The 19587-nt window shown below is 49.6% G+C and overlaps 1 protein-coding gene across 4 annotated transcripts in view; it reads right to left on the bottom strand.

Annotated features, from left to right (window-relative positions):
* The window catches only part of Rab20 (RAB20, member RAS oncogene family), a 66125-nt gene that overhangs the window by 21221 nt on the left and 25317 nt on the right, over positions 1-19587 (bottom strand). For 3 of the 4 annotated variants that reach the window (XM_074042998.1, XM_074043000.1, XM_074042999.1), the window contains one exon: positions 10462-10795. In XM_074042998.1, coding sequence (XP_073899099.1) covers positions 10462-10645 — 184 coding nt within the window. In that variant the 5' untranslated portion in view covers positions 10646-10795. Of the gene's footprint in view, positions 1-6844; positions 7191-10461; positions 10796-19587 lie in introns of those variants that run through there. The other variant, XM_020165724.2, reaches the window with a different exon arrangement.

The raw sequence follows: 19587 nt of genomic DNA, 5'->3' as shown, positions 1-19587 counted from the left end.
GACTTGCCTAGCATACTCAAGGCCCTGGGTTCTATCTTCAACACTGCAAAAAAATACTCTTGTGAAGAAAGCTACAGCACTCACCACTCTGTGACTTCAGGTCTCCAGGGCCTTGGTGGTCTGCCCTCCTCTCTCCAACTTCAGAGTCTTCTATGTTTGTTTTGTACATAATACCCAGATTTCTGGCTGTCATTAGTGAGAAGAAAAGGGAAAAGAACATCTTTTCTACCTTCCCCAAAGCACAAGTCCTGGTGTGACAGCCTTCGCCTTTAAACAGATCTTTAATAATGCTGAACGCAAAAGAAATCAAGAATTACTGAAGTTTGTTTTAAGGACATCACACAATTAACACCTCAGACCGTTTTTCTGTGGCCAGCACACACTGGCCTATTATGGGCTGCAGTAAAAAGCTCATGACAATGGTGTTTTTACACTAATTTTATCGTGCAGAATCAAATGCATCATTAAGAAAATACAGCTACTAATTTCAATCTAAATTTTTCCCACTGTTTTCAACAATTTCATTCAGCAAAAACTCAGTTTAGAAACAGACTAAAATGCTAAAATTCTTTGGAAAATGCAAAAGTGACAACTAAATTACAAAAACACAAAAGGCAGCCTGTGGTGTGACGCAAGGTCACTCGGCAGCCAGTGTGGAGGGAAGAGGAATTCCCTGCAAATGCTCCCCAGAAGAAATAACCATGAAAGATGGGATCAAATTCACCTTGGGCTTTGTTAGGAGAGAGGACATTCCCAAAGGAAGAGATGCCGTGAGCAAAGGTGACAGCAGAGTAAGAAGTACATATGACAAACTAAGACTGTGTGTCCTGGTGAGACCCAAGAGGACACAGAAAGACCTGACAGTGGCGTGCAGGAAGCCAGGGTGGACAGGCTGCACCAGTGGGCATGGAAGACTGGACCCTGGAAATGTGTGGTCAGAGACAAGGCAATTGTTCTGAGAATTAGCTGTCATTTAAACGTGGGTGCAGATGTGTAAGTGTGCAAAATTCACATTCCACGGAGTGGGAAGTTACCCGAAGTCTCACCTAGGAAATAAGCAGGACAAGTTCAATTTGGAATCACAGGCTTTCCATTCCTCCAGGGGACTTCAAGGTCACTAAGGGGCCTTTAGTTACTAAACACAGCTGGTCTTAATCAGCCCTCTTCTGAGCCCGACTCTTCCCACCCCAGGACTCCAGTGCGCCGCCCCCCCCACCATTCGGCCCCAAACTGCTCAAAGCCTCCACATGCTCTGAAGACTGTCTGTCTGTCCACTCTCCCTGCACCCAGGACACTTGACTTTCTTCCCGCTCTTAACACCCACACTCAGCCAGGTTACTGGGCCCAGTCAGTAACTCAGAGCAGCTCTGCCCAGGGGTACCAGTCAAAGTCCCCACAGTCAAGGATGTGTGTCCGTCACATCAGGGCTGCCGCATGAGTGTCTGGAGCCCACCCGACCTGGGGTTGTCTCAGCAGGAGATCCTTTAACCCTAGGCTCAGTCCTACCCCACTGCAGGCCATTTAACCCCAGCCCACAGTGCATCCAGAGGCTGGAAAGCCCCCCTGGAGTGCAAGCCCCCACTGCCCCTGAATGCTAAACTTTTCAAGCTTTCTATACCTCATGGACTTTCAGAGACGGATCTTCTCCTTCACACAACCTGACCCAGGGGTCAGCAAACATTTTGTGCCAAGGCCCAGATAGTAAGGTGCTTGACTTAGTCAAGCGGCACCGTGGCCTCCGCTGCATGGTGAAGGTAGTCTCAGGGGACAGACAAGTGCACAGATGTCCCCTGTGCCACACAGCACACAGGAGTCTGCCCAACTAGGCAAGTTTCACTCGCATTCAGCCACCCCCCAGGCTCATCCGCAATATGGCCACCGCTGTGTCCAGCCTGAGTCAGCATCCCACTCACAATACAGCATCCCTACAGCCAGTGCCATGGAGTCGGTCACAGCTTCTGTGTGCAGTGCGAGGGATGAAGGAGGCACTTGGTCCTCGGACCTGCAGAGCCCAGCATATTTGTCATTGCCACCTTTTCTTGAGCCAAGGTCTCACTATGTAGCCTAAGCTGGTCCCAACTCACAATCCTCCTGCCTCCCGAGTGTTGGGATTATAGGTATGCACCACCAGCCTAGTATATTAGGCATCTGTACTTGTGTACCATTCTCGTCCTTCACAAATGTCACCTGTGCTCCCCTCAGACACTTTTCAGGAGGAGGCTGCTGGTCTACCACGTTGTTTGAATAAAGAGAGAGATCTTTATTTTTCTGGCGGTACTGGGGCTTGAACTCAGGGCCTTGCACCTGCTAAGCAAGCATTCTACCACTTGAGCCATGCCCAAGTCCTTTTGCTTTTCAGATAGAGTCTCTCTAACTTTTGTCCAGGCTGGCCAAGAACCACAATCCTCCTACCTCCGCTTCCAGAGTAGCTGGGATTACAAGCATGTACCACCACACCAGGCCAAAGAGAGAGATCTTAACCCAAGGGCTCTCTGAATCTCACACAAGCTTTGCTCCAAGCAAAGCTTGGCTCCATCCTCTGCAGTGCTCAGCTTGAGTTCATGATGGGTGCAGCATCTCATGGCAGGAGGGCCTGGGAGACCCTGGCATCCTATACCCTACACCCTCATTCCTCATAAACCCTCCACCTTGGGCTTTGGGAGGGAAAGGCCTGATCCCCTGAGAAAGCCCCTGTAGGTCTGGACCAACCAGCATCCAGACCTGGTTTCAGGAAGACGGAGGTTTGGGAGTTTGCAACACAGTCCTCACTTCATTGTCATTGTGTAACATCAGGAAACCTCTCTCCCTGTCTGGAGCACAGGAACCAATGTGAGGATGAAACAAACACAGACGTGAAGCATGGTGGGGCAGTCCACAAATGGCAACAGGGGAGTGTGAAGCTTCGGAAAGCAGCGCCCCCTGCACTCAACTCTGATCTGCCCTCCCGCCACAAACCCACCTACCTGCAACCCTGGCTCAAGTAGCTGGAGTAAAACTCAGAGCCAGCCACATGATCCCCCCTCAACATTTTGAAAGCAGTTATTACGGACCCAAGGAAGTCTTCTCTGTTTTGCACCAATGGGCCCCAGCCTTCCCAGTCCCCGTGTCACAACAGGGACTCCAGAGCCATCTGTCCCCCTCCTCCTAAAGAGGTACAGCCACTCAGCATCCTCTGACTACAGGGACAGAGGACAGAAGAGAGGACAGAGGACAGCCCGTTTCCTTCTGACATCTCTACCTGCCCAGGGCCTTCTCACGCCAAACATTGGACTTCCAGGCTAGTGCATCCATCACACAGAGGGTTCTTTAAAGAGACTGGGATGAGGACATCACTGGGGCTGCCATTCTGCCCATCCCAGTCTGCTGTCACACTCCCAAATATGACTTGCAGAGTACATTCACCCTACCCCAAGACCCCCATATCTGTTAAGCTGCAGCTGGCACAGTGGCTGAGTGGGGACAGTGGCAGAGAGAGCTGGCTAAAGGCCAAGCTCTCAGCTGTTCCCCACACTCCATCTCCAATGGACAGCTATGTGGTGGGGGTATAGGCTGCTCATCCTAAAAGGGCTGCAGCCTGGGAAGGAAAGACAAAAATACAAGAGGAAGAGCACCAAGCCTGGCACACTGGCCACTTTCACATCACATTGTTGTATTTCCTTTAGAATAAATGAAGCGAGTCACATGCTTCTGTGTGTGCCTTTCCTCTTCTCTGGAATCTAAAGCCCAAGGAAGGCACCCGAGTCTGCCTGCTCTGTCACTGCCTTCAGGACCTAAAGCTAGCATGGGGCAGGAGCTTGGTTTGTTTGCTAATGACAGGTGACAACAGGTTAGACTGTTCTGACCAACCCAGTGACAGAGAAGAGGAACTGGTGCTAGGGCTCTGTCCCCTCTCTGGGCAACCTTCCTTTGTGTTCTGGTCTGATCAAACCATGTGGGGTGAGGACCCTGTGTGCCCAACTAGGCAAGGGTGGGGAGTGACAAAAGTATAACAGAAGGGGATGTGCTGCACACAGAACAAGGGCTGTGCCCCACTCACTTTCCACCAACTTGAGCTTCCTTCTCCCCATCTCTGCTCTGCAGATACATTCTTATGTCAGAAGGAATCTTGAATCAACTGAATAAAGTACTTAAGTACCATATTCCATCTCCCATTTCCAGCCCCACCCACCACACACCTTGAAGGCTCCTAACAGCCAGGCACTGTTTTTGAAGCAAGAGTAAAACAGAGCCCAGCACTGGTGGCTCACACTGTAATCCTAGCTACTCAGGAGGCAGAGATCAGGAGGATCACAGTTCAAAGCCAACCCGAACAAAGAGTTCAAGAGACTCTATCTGGAAAAAACACAACACCAAAAGGGCTGGAGGAGTGACTCAAGTGGTAGAGTGCCTGCCAAGGAAGCATGAGTTCAAACCCCAGTACTGCTTACTACTACACATCCTAACACCCTCCACACACCTCTCTGTGCCCCTGCCCCACCTGCCTCGAGTTACAAAAAAGACCATTAAATTGGTTTATCACCAGCTAGTCCTCCCTGCGCCTCAGTTGTGAGAATTACAATTAAAAGAACAATATATGGAGAACCACCAGGCAAAACAAGGAAAAAGAGTAAGTCCCCAAGGTTAAACTTCTGGATTTCCAAGTGGAATCCTGGAAAGTAACCATTCCTACCCTCTCTTCCCTCCAAGTGCTCTGCAGCCCCAGGCACAGAGAAGGGAGATGCAGACGTGGCCTGGGCCACTGCTACCTGGACCTTGGTTGCCCTGAGAGTGTGCACGCAGGGGGTCGAGAAGGTGCAGAATGAGCTTGACCAGTCCCTCACCCCGCCCCACAGAGCCCATCTGAACTCACACTTAGGATTCCAGTAATAGACGGAGGTAGCCAAGCCAGTCAGGAAATGAGTCGCCACCCCAGGGCCAGCAAGATATGCAATGTTACAAAATCCTCTGGTGACCAAGATCCTGGATGCATCATGACCTTGGTGCTGATAAAGAAAGCAGAGGGTGTGCTACTCCACGACCTCTGGAGCAAGCAACTCAGGACCTCACCTGAAGAGGTCAATACCTGATCCAGAAACACGTCCCAGTGCCACGTGGGAAAGTCAACTGTGACCATGGCTGCTGCAGGGGTCCCAGTGTGGGTCCTCCGCGCCAATTCTGCATCATCCCTTTGTAAACCAGGGCAGGAGTAAAGTCCAGCCAGTCCACACAAGGCACAGAGAAGGGCAGCTACATACAGGGTAGGCAGAGAGTATTGTGGCTGACTGACCTTGACTCCCATGGTTTTCACTCATTACATCCACCAAGCACTCAGTGGGAGGCAAACAGATGGAGAAAAAAATCAAAGAGCCCTTGCCCTGCAGCCTGGGTGGAGGCCAGAGTTGAAGTTCCACAGGAGAACTGCAAATAAATTAGCTGATATGAGCCAGGCACTGATGGCTCCCGGTGGTACTCCTAGCTAACTTGGAAGTTGTAGGCCAGCCCTCCAGGCATCTCCATAATCAGAGCAAAATGGACTAGAGGTGTGGTTCAAGCGGTAGAGAGTCTGCTTTGCAAGCATAAAGCGCTGAGTTCAAACCCCAGCCCCACCAAAAATAAATAAATATACAAATTAGTCAATATGGAAAGGTGCCAGGAATATCATTAATAGTTTGTTGGGGTTTTTTGTTTTGAGGTTTGTTTTTTGTTTGTTTTTGTTTTTTTCCCCCTGAGGTACTGGGGATTGAACCCAGGACCTCGTGCTGGCAAGGGCTCTACCCCTGAACCACACACCCCTCTTTTGCTTTTATTTTGTTTAGGGATACTGTCTAACTTTGCCAGGGCTGCCCTAGAACTCTCCATCCTTTTGCCACTGCCTTGGAGTAGCTGGGATTACAGGCATGTACCACCATTCTTGGCCACTAATTCAGTTTTAAATAGAGAATTTGTTATGATTTTGTTTATTTGGCAGACTGCTATACCCGAGACAGCAATCTAGAATTTCTGGACAAGTCCTTTGAATATATTACTTTGTAATGTGCTGATAAAAAAAAAAAGGAGTCAAAACTTAAAAGTTTCAGAAGTTCAAAAACTCACTCACTGGAAATGAACTTTACTTGAGGTACCTTATTCTTTTTCATGGGGAAGCCAATAGATCCGATTATTAACACTATAATCACCGTTTTATTCTGCAGCTAAACCAAAAACTGGAATTAAGATCGTTAGGTTGTGCTTTTGTGAAAGCACAAATACCACACACTAAAAGTAATTCACTGCCTATCTTTAAAATGCCTCTTCGGGAAATCCTTCCAAACCCCATGACGTACTCCAGCCGAGGATAAAGAAAATGAAAGGCAGGGCAGAAAACAGACTTCCTAGTCTCCTGACCATTCCAGCAGGGCCAAAGGAACGCGCTGGGCCTCGGTTTCGCCTTGTGTAAAAAAGGGGGAACACTTCCAGAGCCGCTCGCCATCGCGGTTGCTGTGCGCACGCAGCGAGTTCGCGTCCCGAGGGTCCCCACCGGCAGCAGCGCGGGGCGCGTCGGGCTTCGCGCGCAGCTCCGCCTGGAATAGGCACCGGGGACCAAGGGCCAGGCTAAAGTGACCAGCAGGCTCGCCCAGAGCCAGGGTTCTTTTCTAAGCCTAATCTGGATTGTCGCCAAGACGCACCGAGTGGCTGAACAGGCACAGCTTTCCCACCCAGCACGGGGGGACGAGAGGGAGCGGAGACGGGACCAAGGGTGGCCACACCCCGAGATGTCCCCCCTCCCCGACCTGCCCCGGGGCTTCTTCCTCGGGCTGGAAACCCCGCGTCTCTGGCCCCCCGCGGAGCGCCTGGGACAACCTGGCGGAGCGGCGCCGGTCCTCACCTGCGGTATCCCAGATAGAGATGTTGAAGGAGCGCCACTGCTTCAGGTAGAAGGCGCCGCCCACCGTGCTGACCGTGTCCGGGAAGCGCCGCTCCATGTACCTGTGCAGCAGCGACGTCTTGCCCACGTTCATGTCCCCCAGCAGCACGATCTTCCCGTCGGGCTTCCTCATCTTCCCTGCGCCCAGGGCGCAGCTGAGCCGGCCCAGCGCCCAGACCGCTCGAACCCCGGGCTCGCGGGTCCCCGAACTCTGGTGAACCCAACGGGACCCGCAGGAGCGCAGAGCAGATGCACGCGTCCGCGGGGTCAGGAGCAGGGGACGCAGCACCGCGCCTTACCCGGTGAGGGGCCCCGCCCGCGCGCCCCGCCCCCTCCCCGCCCCTCGGCCACCACGCCCCCTTTGTCCTGCCACGCCCCCTCGCGGACTTGGCTGTGGCGCGGGTGGCCCAGGTTCTTTTCGCTGGGGGAGGCCTGGCGCCCTGCGAGGTTCGGGAGAAAGGAAAGGGTCGGAGCCCACAGCCTGGGGCTGCCCCAGGGCTCAAGATGAAAGTTCAGAAGCGCCTTCCTCCGCTCCCACTCCACACCCGGGTCCAGGGAGCGAGAGGCTCGGGAACGGGTGACCGCGAGTGACCCCGGGGCTCTGATGCCCTCCCCACCCGGTCTCTGCTTTGCGTCTTCCTGGCCCCCTATCCAGCCTTCTTCCCACTCGGGTTCATTTGCTTCCCCGAGTGTGTACGAAGGTCACCACCAATCAAGGTCGTTGGGAAAAGTTTGCTAACACCGAGAAGAGCCCATCACGAAACTGTTAATGATTAGAGAGCCTGCAAGACGTCAGGGGGTGCGGGGAAAGGGCCTTCGGGTGTGGCTGTATTTTTATTTTTGCAAAGAGCCTTTTCTGCCACTTTATATGTGAAAAGTGGACAGCTTTGCCATTTAAAACTTGGAGGAAATTTGACTTCAGCTATTGCAGTGAAATCTTTTATCCTTCTTTTTTTAATAGAGAAAGCCTGAAATCCTTTAAAAATATTCCCGGAGTGGGACTTGGTGGAACTCCATGCTCCACTTTGAATCTGGTAGGCTCCTGGCTGGCTGGGATGAGCTGGTGTGACCTTAGCAGGTTCACCCTTCCGTGAGCAATTGAACCCCCTGCGCCGTGTTTCCTCTGAGGCCACTGAAACTCCCACCAGATGGAAATGGAACTGCCTTTCACACAGTGCGGGGTGTCACCGAGGTCCCTGAGACCTGAGCACTTGGGACTGAGGTGGAGGGGGACGTTCTGGGGGTGTGTGTGGAAGACTCACCAGCAGGTAAATCCCGTTCCTCCTCCTGCTCGCCATCCCTGCCTCTTTCTTCCGATGGAATTTAAGTCAGTTCGACACATTGAGTGCCTGTTGTGTGAAGTTACTGGGCCAGGCTGGGTCAATCCAGTCATGGACAAGGTTTGGTTCCTGTCCCCCAGAGGTCCAGGTGAATGGAAAACGGATAGGCTTTGTATAAATAAATAAGCCAAGGCCACAAGGTCCCCACCACAGGTGAGCAGCTTGACCTCTCCTCTTCCTCTATCCCACATCCTCCTTGCTTGGATTGATTTGCTCACAAATTAGGATTAGCTGGAACTCCGAGCCTAGAGCCCAAGTGTTTGGGGGCGGGTGAACAGGAGCAAAGCCACCAGCCACCACTGGGGAAAAAATTCAAAGAACACAGGTTTAAGGCCTGGAGGGGGCACCTGGGAAGAATTGAGCCTGTTTCCTCAGCTGCCAATCACCCCACCCAAGCAAGGCTGAGGGCCCCTCTGAGAAAAATGCTGCAAGTTACAAAGCACTAACCACGAGGTGGGGACTGCCTGTACCCCACAAATGACAACAGCTCAGAATAACTTGCTTGGAGTTGATTTTTCATCTCATCCTAAAAAGACTCCAGCTAGAGGTTCCCTTGGCACAGTTCTTCATTAAGAAAAGTCTTCCTGTGGGGTGGGGACTGCATGTTCTTTTTCGCCTTCCTTTCAGAGCCAGACTTCTAGCACCCACTTTCTTATGCATCCCTGGCACTCCCTCTCTAGAGGAGCTGCCAGCAAAGGCCACTAATGACTTGCTGGTTTCTAAATCAGTGAACTCCACCCCCAGGGCAGAGGCACTTTTGCTTCTCTGCCACTTCCCTGTGTTCAGTGCTGTCACACTGGGTCATAGGGCTTCAGGCCCCCCAAGTCCTACAGGAGCTTATCCCCTGTCCTCCCACCTGGAGGCCTGTTCCTTTGTTTTGGAAATATCTAAAGTGCAGCATGTAATTAACAAAGTTCCAAAACCCTAATGGTTCAAACATTTATTCTCTCACAGTTCTGAGGTTAGAGTTCAGGTGCCAGTGAGGCTGAGCCCCTGAAGACCCTGGGACAGGCTCCTTCCTGTGTCTATTACAGGTTTTACACTGACTCCTCACCTGGGCCTGCACCTGTCCAAAGGGTAACCAAAAGCATGAGAAAAGCTTGGTGTCACTATCCCCACTTTGTTTCTATATTCTTTGCTCTGAGCCATTCTCTCCTGTAGTCACGTTGCAGCCACCTTGGAGTCTGGGAAGGATTAGACTGTTGGATAAATCCTGTATCAGGAGCGAAGCTACCCCCACCAGGCAACAATGACTGGCCCCCACCTGACCAATGCTGAGATAATGAGCAGTGGTCCACACCTCTGACCACCTCTGACCCCTGGAATCATACCTGTGACTCAGACTGCTTACTAATTATCCATCTCTCTCACCCCCTGCTCTAATTCATCCTCTAATTCTCTGGGGTTCACGTCTGCACCCCAGAAGATGGGCTGTGTCTACTAATTCCCCTTTCTCTGTCCTTCACCGAGAAGGATGAGTGGCTCGACCTGACACATAGAACCCCAGAGAGTTGGGCCTCTGGCCTAGAACTCCTGGTTATACCCCTTCTAGCTTCTGGTGACCCAGGTGGTCATCGGCCTGTGGATGTACTCTCTGCCCCTGCACCTGGCTGCCTTTTTCTTTTCCATGTCCAGTTTTTCTCTTATAAGGATACTGGTCATATTTGATAAAGGGCCTCATTCCGACTAGTTACATCTGCACTATTTCTGAATAAGGTCACATTCTAAAATCCTGAGTATCATAGTCCATTTGTGTTGCTATAACAAAATCCTTGAGACTGGCTAATTTATACAACCTAGAAATTTACTGCTCGCAGGGCTACAGTCTGAGCCCAAGATCAATGTGCCGGCAGGCCCGATCTATAATCAAGGCCTATTTCTCATATGGCCCCATCTGTGTATCTTCACAGGGCAGAAGAGATGGAAGGCGCACCCTTCAATTCCCTTTATAAGACGACACTGATACAATCACAAGAGCAGAGCCATTGTGACCCAATCACTCCCAAAAGGTCCCATCTCTCTATACCATCACCCTAAGATTTCATTCCAACATAAAGATTTCAGAGGAATACATACATTCAAACAACAGAACAGGTCAACATATCTGGGAGGGGGGAACAACTCAACAGATGACAATATTATAATCAACATATCATTTCAATTACCCATTGCTCTATAAGAAGCCACCACAAAACAGAATCCCCCAAATTGTTCTGTGTTCTCTGGTTCTGCAATTACCTGGATCTGGTCGGGCTGAACTTTGGTCTTGCTCAGGCTTGTGCACTGCATTCAGGTAGCAACTGGGACCAGAAGTCTCTGGGGCATCGAGGAGCTGGAATGTCCAAGATGAACGTGGGTGCTGTTTCAGCGCTCCTCCAGGTGGTCCCCTTCTCCAAGTGACATCCATGCTCCAGGGCTCCATGTGGCTTCTCTCTCAGGCGTGCAGTTGGACCACCCTGGAGCGTCAGGGTCCCAGGAGCATATACCTAGAGATGAAGCCGACCCTCAGAGCACTCACAGCACGACTTCTCCACGCGGATCGAGAGGGCACAGGGCCGTGTTTTAGAGACAACTAGAAGAGAGGAATTTGAAGGCTCTCAACATAAACGGTAAGCATTTGAGGAAATGCTATGTACCCTGATCTGATTTACATTTTGTATACTGTACATGTATCAAATTATCACACTGTACCCTACAACTATGTGGAATTGTACACCAGTAAAAAAGGAAAAGAATGCAAAGAGCCCATCCAGCTTCAAGGGTGGGGAAATTCCACTCCATCTCTGGATGGGGAGCAATGGCTAAGCATTGCCATCAGTAATTTACCATGGGCTTTATGTTCACATGTAAGGCTTTAGCCCATTGAAATTTGCTATGGATATGGTATGAGTTTTGAAAATAAAACTTCATTTTTATGTAATAGATATGGAAAGTGGACTGGCCGAGTACCATTTATCAGACAGCCCATCCTTGCTCACTGATTTGTAATCCTGCTTGCTACTGTCTACTAAAGTCCTTCTTACACAGGTGCATTTCTGAACCCTTTGCTCCATTGACATACTCGCCTATTCTCTGACAAAACCACACTGTCTTAATTATAAGTACACAATAAGTCTTGGAACAGGTAGGGCAGGTTTTCCCTCATTCTTTGACCAAGTTGCACTGGCCATCTCTGAACTGTTACTCTTCCATTAAAGGAATACATAGTTAAATGTAGCTCTTTCCATCTCTCTATCCACCTTCCTAACCCTTCTGCATGGATGCTCAGAATGGCAAACCCAACATGTCATGCATCTGCCCTTCAAACAAACCCTTCCCATAGTCTCTTTTCCTGAGGCTACCATGTGTCTGGAACCTCACACCTACATGATTAGGATCCAGTCCAATTTGGCCTCAACTCCAAGCTGTCACCATCCTCTCACTTGTCAACTCCACCAGTTGTTTCTGGTCAGACACCAACCACATCCCCCTATTTCCTACTTTCCTGAGTAAGGTCTTATGTTTATGCCCCACATATTCATGCTTCCCGTGTAGCTGCGGTGATCCAGCTTTGTATTGATTTCAGATTGGGTCTCTTAGGCTGGGCCTTGAGTGCAATCTTCCAGATTACAGGTGTGAACCCCTGCAGCCCGTTTATTTATGTTTAACTGCTCAGTCTCCCTCTTAGAACATCGACTCCATGAGGAAGAGACTCTGCCTTGCTCTCCACTGTGTGTGGTGAATAGCTCGAGGTACACAGTTGGTGCTCCAGAAAGCTCTGAGTCACAGAGAATGGACCGATTCACCATCCTGGTGAGACCAGGAGCGGCATCCCACAGATGTGCCATGACCAGCCACCTTCCACTTCTTACTCATGGAGTTGGCCTCACCTGTAGAGTTCTCTCATTCCTCATCCGGATATGTGGGCCAGACACACCTCCCCCAAGGGAGGGACCCCTTGCTCTTTTGTGTCCCTTCATCCAGATCCCTACTGCCTGTGATCCTAAAGATTGTGCTGTGATCCTAAAGATTGCTGACTGACTCATGCTACTGTCATCTTCTTGAGTAGCTCAGAAATCACCTAGGGGCCTAGCAAGTGTCCTAAGCAGAGTCTGCATCTCACCCAGCCTGTTGTACCTTTCACAGCACACTCAGCAGGCTGCAAATGTTTGAATGAAGCCTGGCGGGGGGGAGGCAGGGGTCCTTGTGTTTTGTTCTGAGGCCCCTTCAGTACGTCTCTTAGTGAGTGTGTTGGTAACTGACTCAGAGCGCTGCTGCTCTCAGAGCAGGGATTGGGAGGGGCGACATGTTCCCAGCACCCAGCACCCAGCACCCAGCACTCTGCCTGGCATATGGAATTCACTCTGCCAGTTTGTTGAAAAAGTTAGAAGAATATTCCAGGACCCTGAAGACTCAAATTTAGCCAGGAGACTGTCTCCCTATCACATCTCTGCTGCTCCTTATGAAAATGCCTGGCAGACTGTCACTGGCCTTATTCGTATTCAGGAAGCTGAGGAGGAGTGGGCAGAGGGCTTAGTCTGTTTGAACAAGCTAGCTTACACGAAAAGTAGGGTGTCTCCTCTGCCTCCATTTAGATCACCGGCCTGACTGTGTAATTCTTCTCCCAATGTGAAGATTATATAGTTCCTTTTTTAAAAAGGTGCAAACTGAGCAATTCTGGGACCCTTCAAAATAAATGTTCTTAGCCAGGCACTGGTGGCTCATGCCTGTAGTCCTAGCTACGAGGGAGGCAGAGATCCAAAGAATTGCGGTTCAAGCCAGTCTGGGCAAAAAGCAAGACTCGGACTTGAAAAGAAGAGCAAAATGGATTAGAGGTGTAGCTCAAGTGGCAGAGCACCTGCTGTGCAAGCGCCAAGCCCTGAGTCACTGTTGTAAAGCAGCTCCATGTTTTACACCCCTTTTCTCCAACTAGACACTGAGAACTGACAGGGAAGAACAGTGGGGGAACTGACAGGCCTCCCTGCTCTCTTGGGACTGGGGAAAAGATGACCTGCCAGATAAACAAGCAGCATCCACAGTGTCCTGTCCAGGTGGCAGCGCAGGGGAGACAGATGCAGGGGCTAAAAGTTAAAGAGGATGTTGACGAGACAGCACTTCAGCGAGTGTCAGACAAACACTCCCCGCTTGAGCCGATTCCCCAGCCCACGTGGCTTTGCTTACAGAGATGCTTACACACGTGCAGCCCTTTCCTAACACTACTCTCCTGCTGCTGGAATTGCTGTGCGGACTGGTAGGTCCACCATGCCAGTTAGAACGAGGTTCCATTGGGAGAGACAGCTCAAATTAACCAGTTTAAAGAAGAGCAGGATTTAGTCCTCTCACAGGAAAGTTCTGAAATGGACCCGAGTTCAAGGACCAATGCCTTGATACTCAAATCAAACTGGTTAGCTCAGGTGGGACTTTCAGGGCAAGATCAGCCATGGGAGAGAGCTGATCTTCATGGACGGGGACAGACAGGGGTGGATTAGAAAGAAGCTGGGAAGGGACACTCGGGTAGGGGGTGGAACCGAGAAAGAAAAAAACCCAGTGAGAACCCGCTTTCCAGCCCAAGCTGGAACGAGCTGCATCCTAGGATCCCCTCCTCAGGGCCATGCCCTCCCTAAAGCAGGATAGGGTGGTCAAGAAGATGAGGGGAACCGGACAGTTGGGGGGTTAGCCCAGTGGTAGGGCCTGGAATGGCCTTCCAATGCACCCCTGAGTGAGGGTCACAGCCCCAGGCAGACAACTCACCTGGAGGGAGCCTGTGTCCACAGCTGGTGGATGAGAAAACCCAAGTTCAGGGCAAGGAACCACTGCCCAGACATCTGTTTGTGTTTCTGTTTCCCTTTCCTTTCTTTTGATTTTTTCCTTTCCTTTTCTTTTCCTTTCCTTTCTTTTGCTTTCCTTTCCTTTCCTTCTTCCTCCCTTCCTTCCTTCCTCCCTCCCTCTTTCCTTCTTATTTTTCCTTCCTTCCCTCCTTCGTCTTTCCTTCTTCCCTTCCTTTTTCTCTCACCCCAGAACTTCCCTCATGCTAGGCAAATGCTTTACTGTGAACCTATACCCCCAGGCCCTTGTAAGTCATTTTTTAGAATGATCTAAAATAGTAGAGGAAAACGAACCAGAGTCATGTGTCCTTAAAAAGTAATAGACTACTAAGAATATAGGACTCTGATAGCACAAAAGAACAATAAGTAAATTAAGAACCAAATTTAGTCTCTTCTAGAGATCTAGAGTAAATAAAATTATAACTTGACTGTCTCAATAAGTGAAGTCTTATTGAGTGGTGGAGACTGAAGCAGACAATGATCCAGAAGCAAAGATGCTGTGGGTGGGGTTGCCCTGGGCTGTGGTGAAAGTGCCCTCTGCTGTGGTGAAGGTGCCCTGGGCTGTGGTGAAGGTGCCCTCTGCTGTGGTGAAGGTGCCCTCTGCTGTGGTGAAGGTGTCCTGTGCTGTGGTGAAAGTGTCCTGTGCTGTAGTGAAGGTGCCCTCTGCTGTGGTGACAGCCTCCCCTCCCAGAGTGTGGCCTTGTTTTGAATGAGGCCTTTGCAGAGGTAGTGAAGTTACAATGAGGTCACGAGAGTGGGCCAAGGTCCAGTACAGCTGGTGTCCTTCTATAAAGAATGAACTTGGCAGCAGAAACACCTTGAGGGAAGACAGCCATGGCCATCAACAGACCACTGACTGCCTGGGGCTCCTGGAAGCCAAGTGAGGCCTGCAGCAGACCCTCCCAGCTCAGCAGGATCCAGCCCTGCCACAGGTCCATCTCAGGCTTGTAGCCTCCAGCCCTGCTCTTCTGAGTCCCAGTTACAAACCCTCAAAGACCTAAAGGAGGCAGCCAAGCGTGGAGCACACCAGCCGGAAGTGTCTAAAATGAGACTGATTCATTAGGAAACCCAAGTGTCCCCCAGACCGCGTGGATTCCAGGAAACAGAAAGGAGACTAACAGAAAGGAAATGAAGCACTTACAAGATCAAGAGCCAGAAGTCAGGAGAGGGGAAGTGCGCTGCAGAATTTTACATACTTCAAGGACAATAAATGGTATTATCACCAACATTTTCAATAAACTTGAAAAATCAAAGTAGATTTGAAAAGGATTTATTTACATCTGATGGAAACATCACACACTACTCAACAGAGTCTCCCAAAGCCTACTGACACAAGATTGACACTTACCTGCATTGTAGGAAAAATACCCAATAATATAATTGGAAAATAAATTTATCACAGTCAAAAGATGCAGGATTTTTCCTGAACAATTCATATAATAGAAACTTACAATTTAAATACTACTGCATATCTTTTCCATTTCCCTTTTTTTTTTTTTGATGGTTTGAACTCAGGACCTTACACTTGCTAGGTAGGTGCTTTACCGCTTGAGCCACTGCACCTATCCCTTTTGTGTGTGTTTGTTGGGTTTTTTCAAGATAGGGTCTCACAAACTATTTGCCCTGACTGGCTTAGAACCCTGATCCTCCTGATCTCTGCTTCCTGACAAGCTGGGATTACAGGTGTGAGTCAGCACCTGGCTACATTTTTTCACTTTAACACTAGCAGTTTTAGTGTCAGTGTTAACACTAAACATAAGAAATTTTTTTTGTTTGTAACAGTTTTTTTGAGATATAATTTTAAGCGTATGGCTCAGTGGGTGTTGGTAGACTCGTACAGCTGTTCAGTCATAAGTCCAACCTGTTTCAGAATTCTCCCATCAAGACCCTAGAGCTCCTTTTGCCCTTCTTCCCCATCCCTGATGCCTGGTCACCTGTCATAGAAGATCCACAGAAGCACAGGCAGTCTGTCCGTGTCTTTCTCAGCATCTGTGTTTAAGGCCCTCCACTGTGGGGCAGGTAGGAACGACTGCTCCTTCTTATGGCTGTACAGCAGTGCCATGGAGAGACGTGACACGTTGATGAGTCATCTCCCATTGAAAGACATTTGTGCTCTTTCTCCAGTTTTCAGCCATCGTGAATGCTGCTGTGAACACTCACGTTCAAGTTTTGGGTGGAATGTCTGTTCACTCTCTTGGGTGGACTTGCTGGTCACATGACAGTTCAAATTCTATGCTTAATCCTTTTTGTGCATCTGTGCTTAATCTTTTGAGGAACTGCGCCTGTTTAATCCAGTCCACTTTTAATATTCTGCAAGGTGCACCTTTCAGAAGATACTGTAAGAGGTGCTCAAACTGCTCTAGCTGAAAAGCGTGGACTCCTTACTCAGGCCCATGAATTAGCCAAAAGCAGGAGAAAAAGCTTGTTATCTTTCCTCCACTTTGTATCTGTCTTTGCTCTGAGCCATTCTCTTTGCAGTCACCTTGGATTCTAGCAAAGACAGATGATAACATCTTCAAGACAAAGACAGTAAACCTTCCTCAGGATGGACCACTTGGCCAACTGACAAACCCAGATAACAAGTCCAGAACCTCTCCCAGAATAAGGACTGAGATAGTGGTCAACCAGACCACACCTGTGACTGAACTGTTTTACTATGCACACCTTTGTCCCCTGCCCTTAGTTCTTTTGTCTACTTAAACCTGTAGCTCATGTCTGTATCCCGAAGATTTACCAAGGATGGGCTGAGGGCTTACTCTGCCACTTCCCAGGGCATGTCCCAAACTGTGTAATAAACCTCCTTTCTCTGCCTTCACCAGGCCTCTTTTTCACTTAGGGGCAGGTAGCCAGACCTGGCATATGGGAGCTCGGGAGTTTGGGTCTTGGATCCAAAACTCCAGTTTCAACATTAGAGAAAATGAATGTAATTTGAGGAGACAGTCTCCAAAAAGTTAAATGAAAACAAAGACCCACATTCCTTAAGAAAATCAAACTTGTCAGCCCTCATCCTCACAGCAGCCTTGCAAAGCAAGCTCTGCCTTCTGGTTTTACAGGAGGACCGGGTCCAGAGGTAAGCACCTGGCCGAGGACACCTTGTGGGAACTCAGAGCTCAGCCACAGTCCCCAGTGCGCCATTGCTCTGGGTTGCCCTGCAACGCTTCCCGAACGCCAGGAATCCCAGGGGTCCACAGAGGAAAGAGAGCGTGCACCCCTCTCCATCTGCTTCATCAGCAGAATTGTGGGAAATTGTGCAAAATCACAATCTGTCAATGGGTCTCGCATCAGTTGACTTCCAGGTGGTTACAGTTTTCTCATCAAGTCCCTCGTGAGGACTCTTATGGTCCTTTTATCTACTTTCAGGCAGGCATCTGCCTCAGCGTGATTCAAAACTAGAAATTCAGCATTGCTGCTAAGTTCAAAGCAGAGCTCTGACAAACCTGCAGGGTCAGTGACACTCCTGTCAGCGCCCAGTGCCTGACGCTTCTCCTGGTCCCCAGCCCCAGCTCAGTCCTGACCTCTGAGCCTCGCTGCCCTGCAAGCTCACACATTCCACCCAACTCTGAGAAGCAAATGTAATCCTGATTGCATGGTGACCCTGCCCTCCAGGCTCCTGGGACGTTTCTTGGCTTATTTGTAGAGAATGTCCGCTGCAGGCCTGGTTGAAGTCTGACAGGAAGGGCCAAGAGGACACTGGATTTTCCAGCTCTGGTAGCTGCTGACCCAGCGTGGAAGTGCTCCTGACTGGGTGGAACACCGTGAGCTTTTAAAATAGGAGGACTAATCTCTTGGGACATCAAGTTAAGTAGAAAGTCACCAGGAAGGAGCTAGTTGGATCAGACAAGCACAGGTGGCTTCAGGGCCTCAGACCTTGGCTGTTTCTCTCCCTCATTCTTCCTCAGAAGCTTCCACAGGTTGTCAGTGCCTCATCCTCATGGCCATTTGTTTCTCACATACACCAGGGTCCCTGCTCCCACCAGTGTCACCTGTGACCTCAGAGTGGCCCAACTGAATAGTTGCCTTGGTGTTTTAGCCCTTTTCTGGCTGTTGACTGTTTCTCATTCCTTTTTTTTTTTTTGCAGTACTGGGGCTTGAACTCAGGGTCTTCACCTTAAGCCTCTCCACCAGCCCTATTTTTGTAACGGGTTTTCCGAGATAGGGTTTCTCTAACTATTTGCTGATGCTGACTTCGAATCACAATCCTCCCGGTCTCTGCTTCCTGAGCAGCTAGGATTATAGGTGTTAGCCACCAACACCTGACCTTTTTGTTGAAAATCCATTCTGTGTCCTCACCTACTTCCCAAACACAGTGTCTTGCCTCCCCTGGGGCCCAGCCTTGGCCATGTGGGTTTGTTTTAAAAATAAGCCCATCATACATGTGCCAAGTATCCTGTCAGTCTTTATCTCTAAGTGGAAACTTCTGTAGCATGTGGTATTTGTAAGACCTCCATCCAACTCAAATTAGCCTAACCTACTCCATTTTGTAAAGGACTCCATCTTGTCTGGCATGAAACTGTTTTTCTGAGCTCGAGAGGAGCCTCACCTGAATCTTGTTGACAACAAATTTGACCTCATGATGTCATAGAAAAGACTGTACAAGCTAACAAACAGCCACCTTGGCAGAACATTGAGAAAGTGGCCATCCCAGCTGCTTCCTGGAATAACTGGCTAAGCCAAAAAAAAAAAAAGTCAACATTATATTCCTTCTATATCTTAAATGCTTATAAACCCCAGTCCTAATGTCACTCTGGGCTGATGCCTCTTAGTACTGGCCCCTTTCCTCCCTTGGAAAGTGAACAAAACTTTGCTTCTGCTTCAATTCTGTACAAGGAATGTTCTTCTCCAAAGAGACCATGACCCTGGACTCCAGGTTCTAAGCTGCTCTGCACTAGAGCTCTTAGACAATGTTTAACATAATCTCTAAGATCCCATAGTGCTGGAAAGCCCTTGAGTTGTGTCACTGTGAAGTCTGGGGACCTCAGAAGAGACGATTCAAACACCTCACATGCAGGCAGAGACAGGACAGCAGCTGGCCACCTTCAGGCACAACTGGAGTGTGCTTCCGAGCCCATGTAACAGATTCTTACAAGCTGATTTTTGTGAGAAAAACTGATTCCTTACTTGGGCTCACCAATTTACTGAAAGCAGGAGAAAAACTGGGCAACCCAGCCTCCATTTTACATCTGTGTCCTTTGCTCTCAGCCACTCTCTCCTGCAGCTCCTTGGGATCCAGGAAGGACTGGACTGATGGATGACATCCGTACAACAAGAGATGAAGGAAACTTCCCCCCAGAAAAGGAATAACAGAACCTCTGCAAGTCAGACCACCTGCCAGGCAGCAATGACCCTCATTGTAACAAGGTCCCACCTGGCCAATCCCCAGGCCACCAATTGTCAGACCACCTGCGCCACCCCTGAGTCCTGGAATACAGCTGTGACTGGGACCTTTTAATAGTTATGCAAACCTCTACCCCTGCCCCAATTCTTCCTCCAATTTAAACTAAGGCATTCGTCTGTTTGGGGAGGATGGCCAAAGATGGTTTGAAATGTTACCTTTCCTCTT

This window comes from Castor canadensis, chromosome 10, assembly GCF_047511655.1.
Source record: "Castor canadensis chromosome 10, mCasCan1.hap1v2, whole genome shotgun sequence".
Lineage (NCBI taxonomy): Eukaryota > Metazoa > Chordata > Mammalia > Rodentia > Castoridae > Castor > Castor canadensis.
This window is presented reverse-complemented; position numbering and strand designations above follow the sequence as displayed.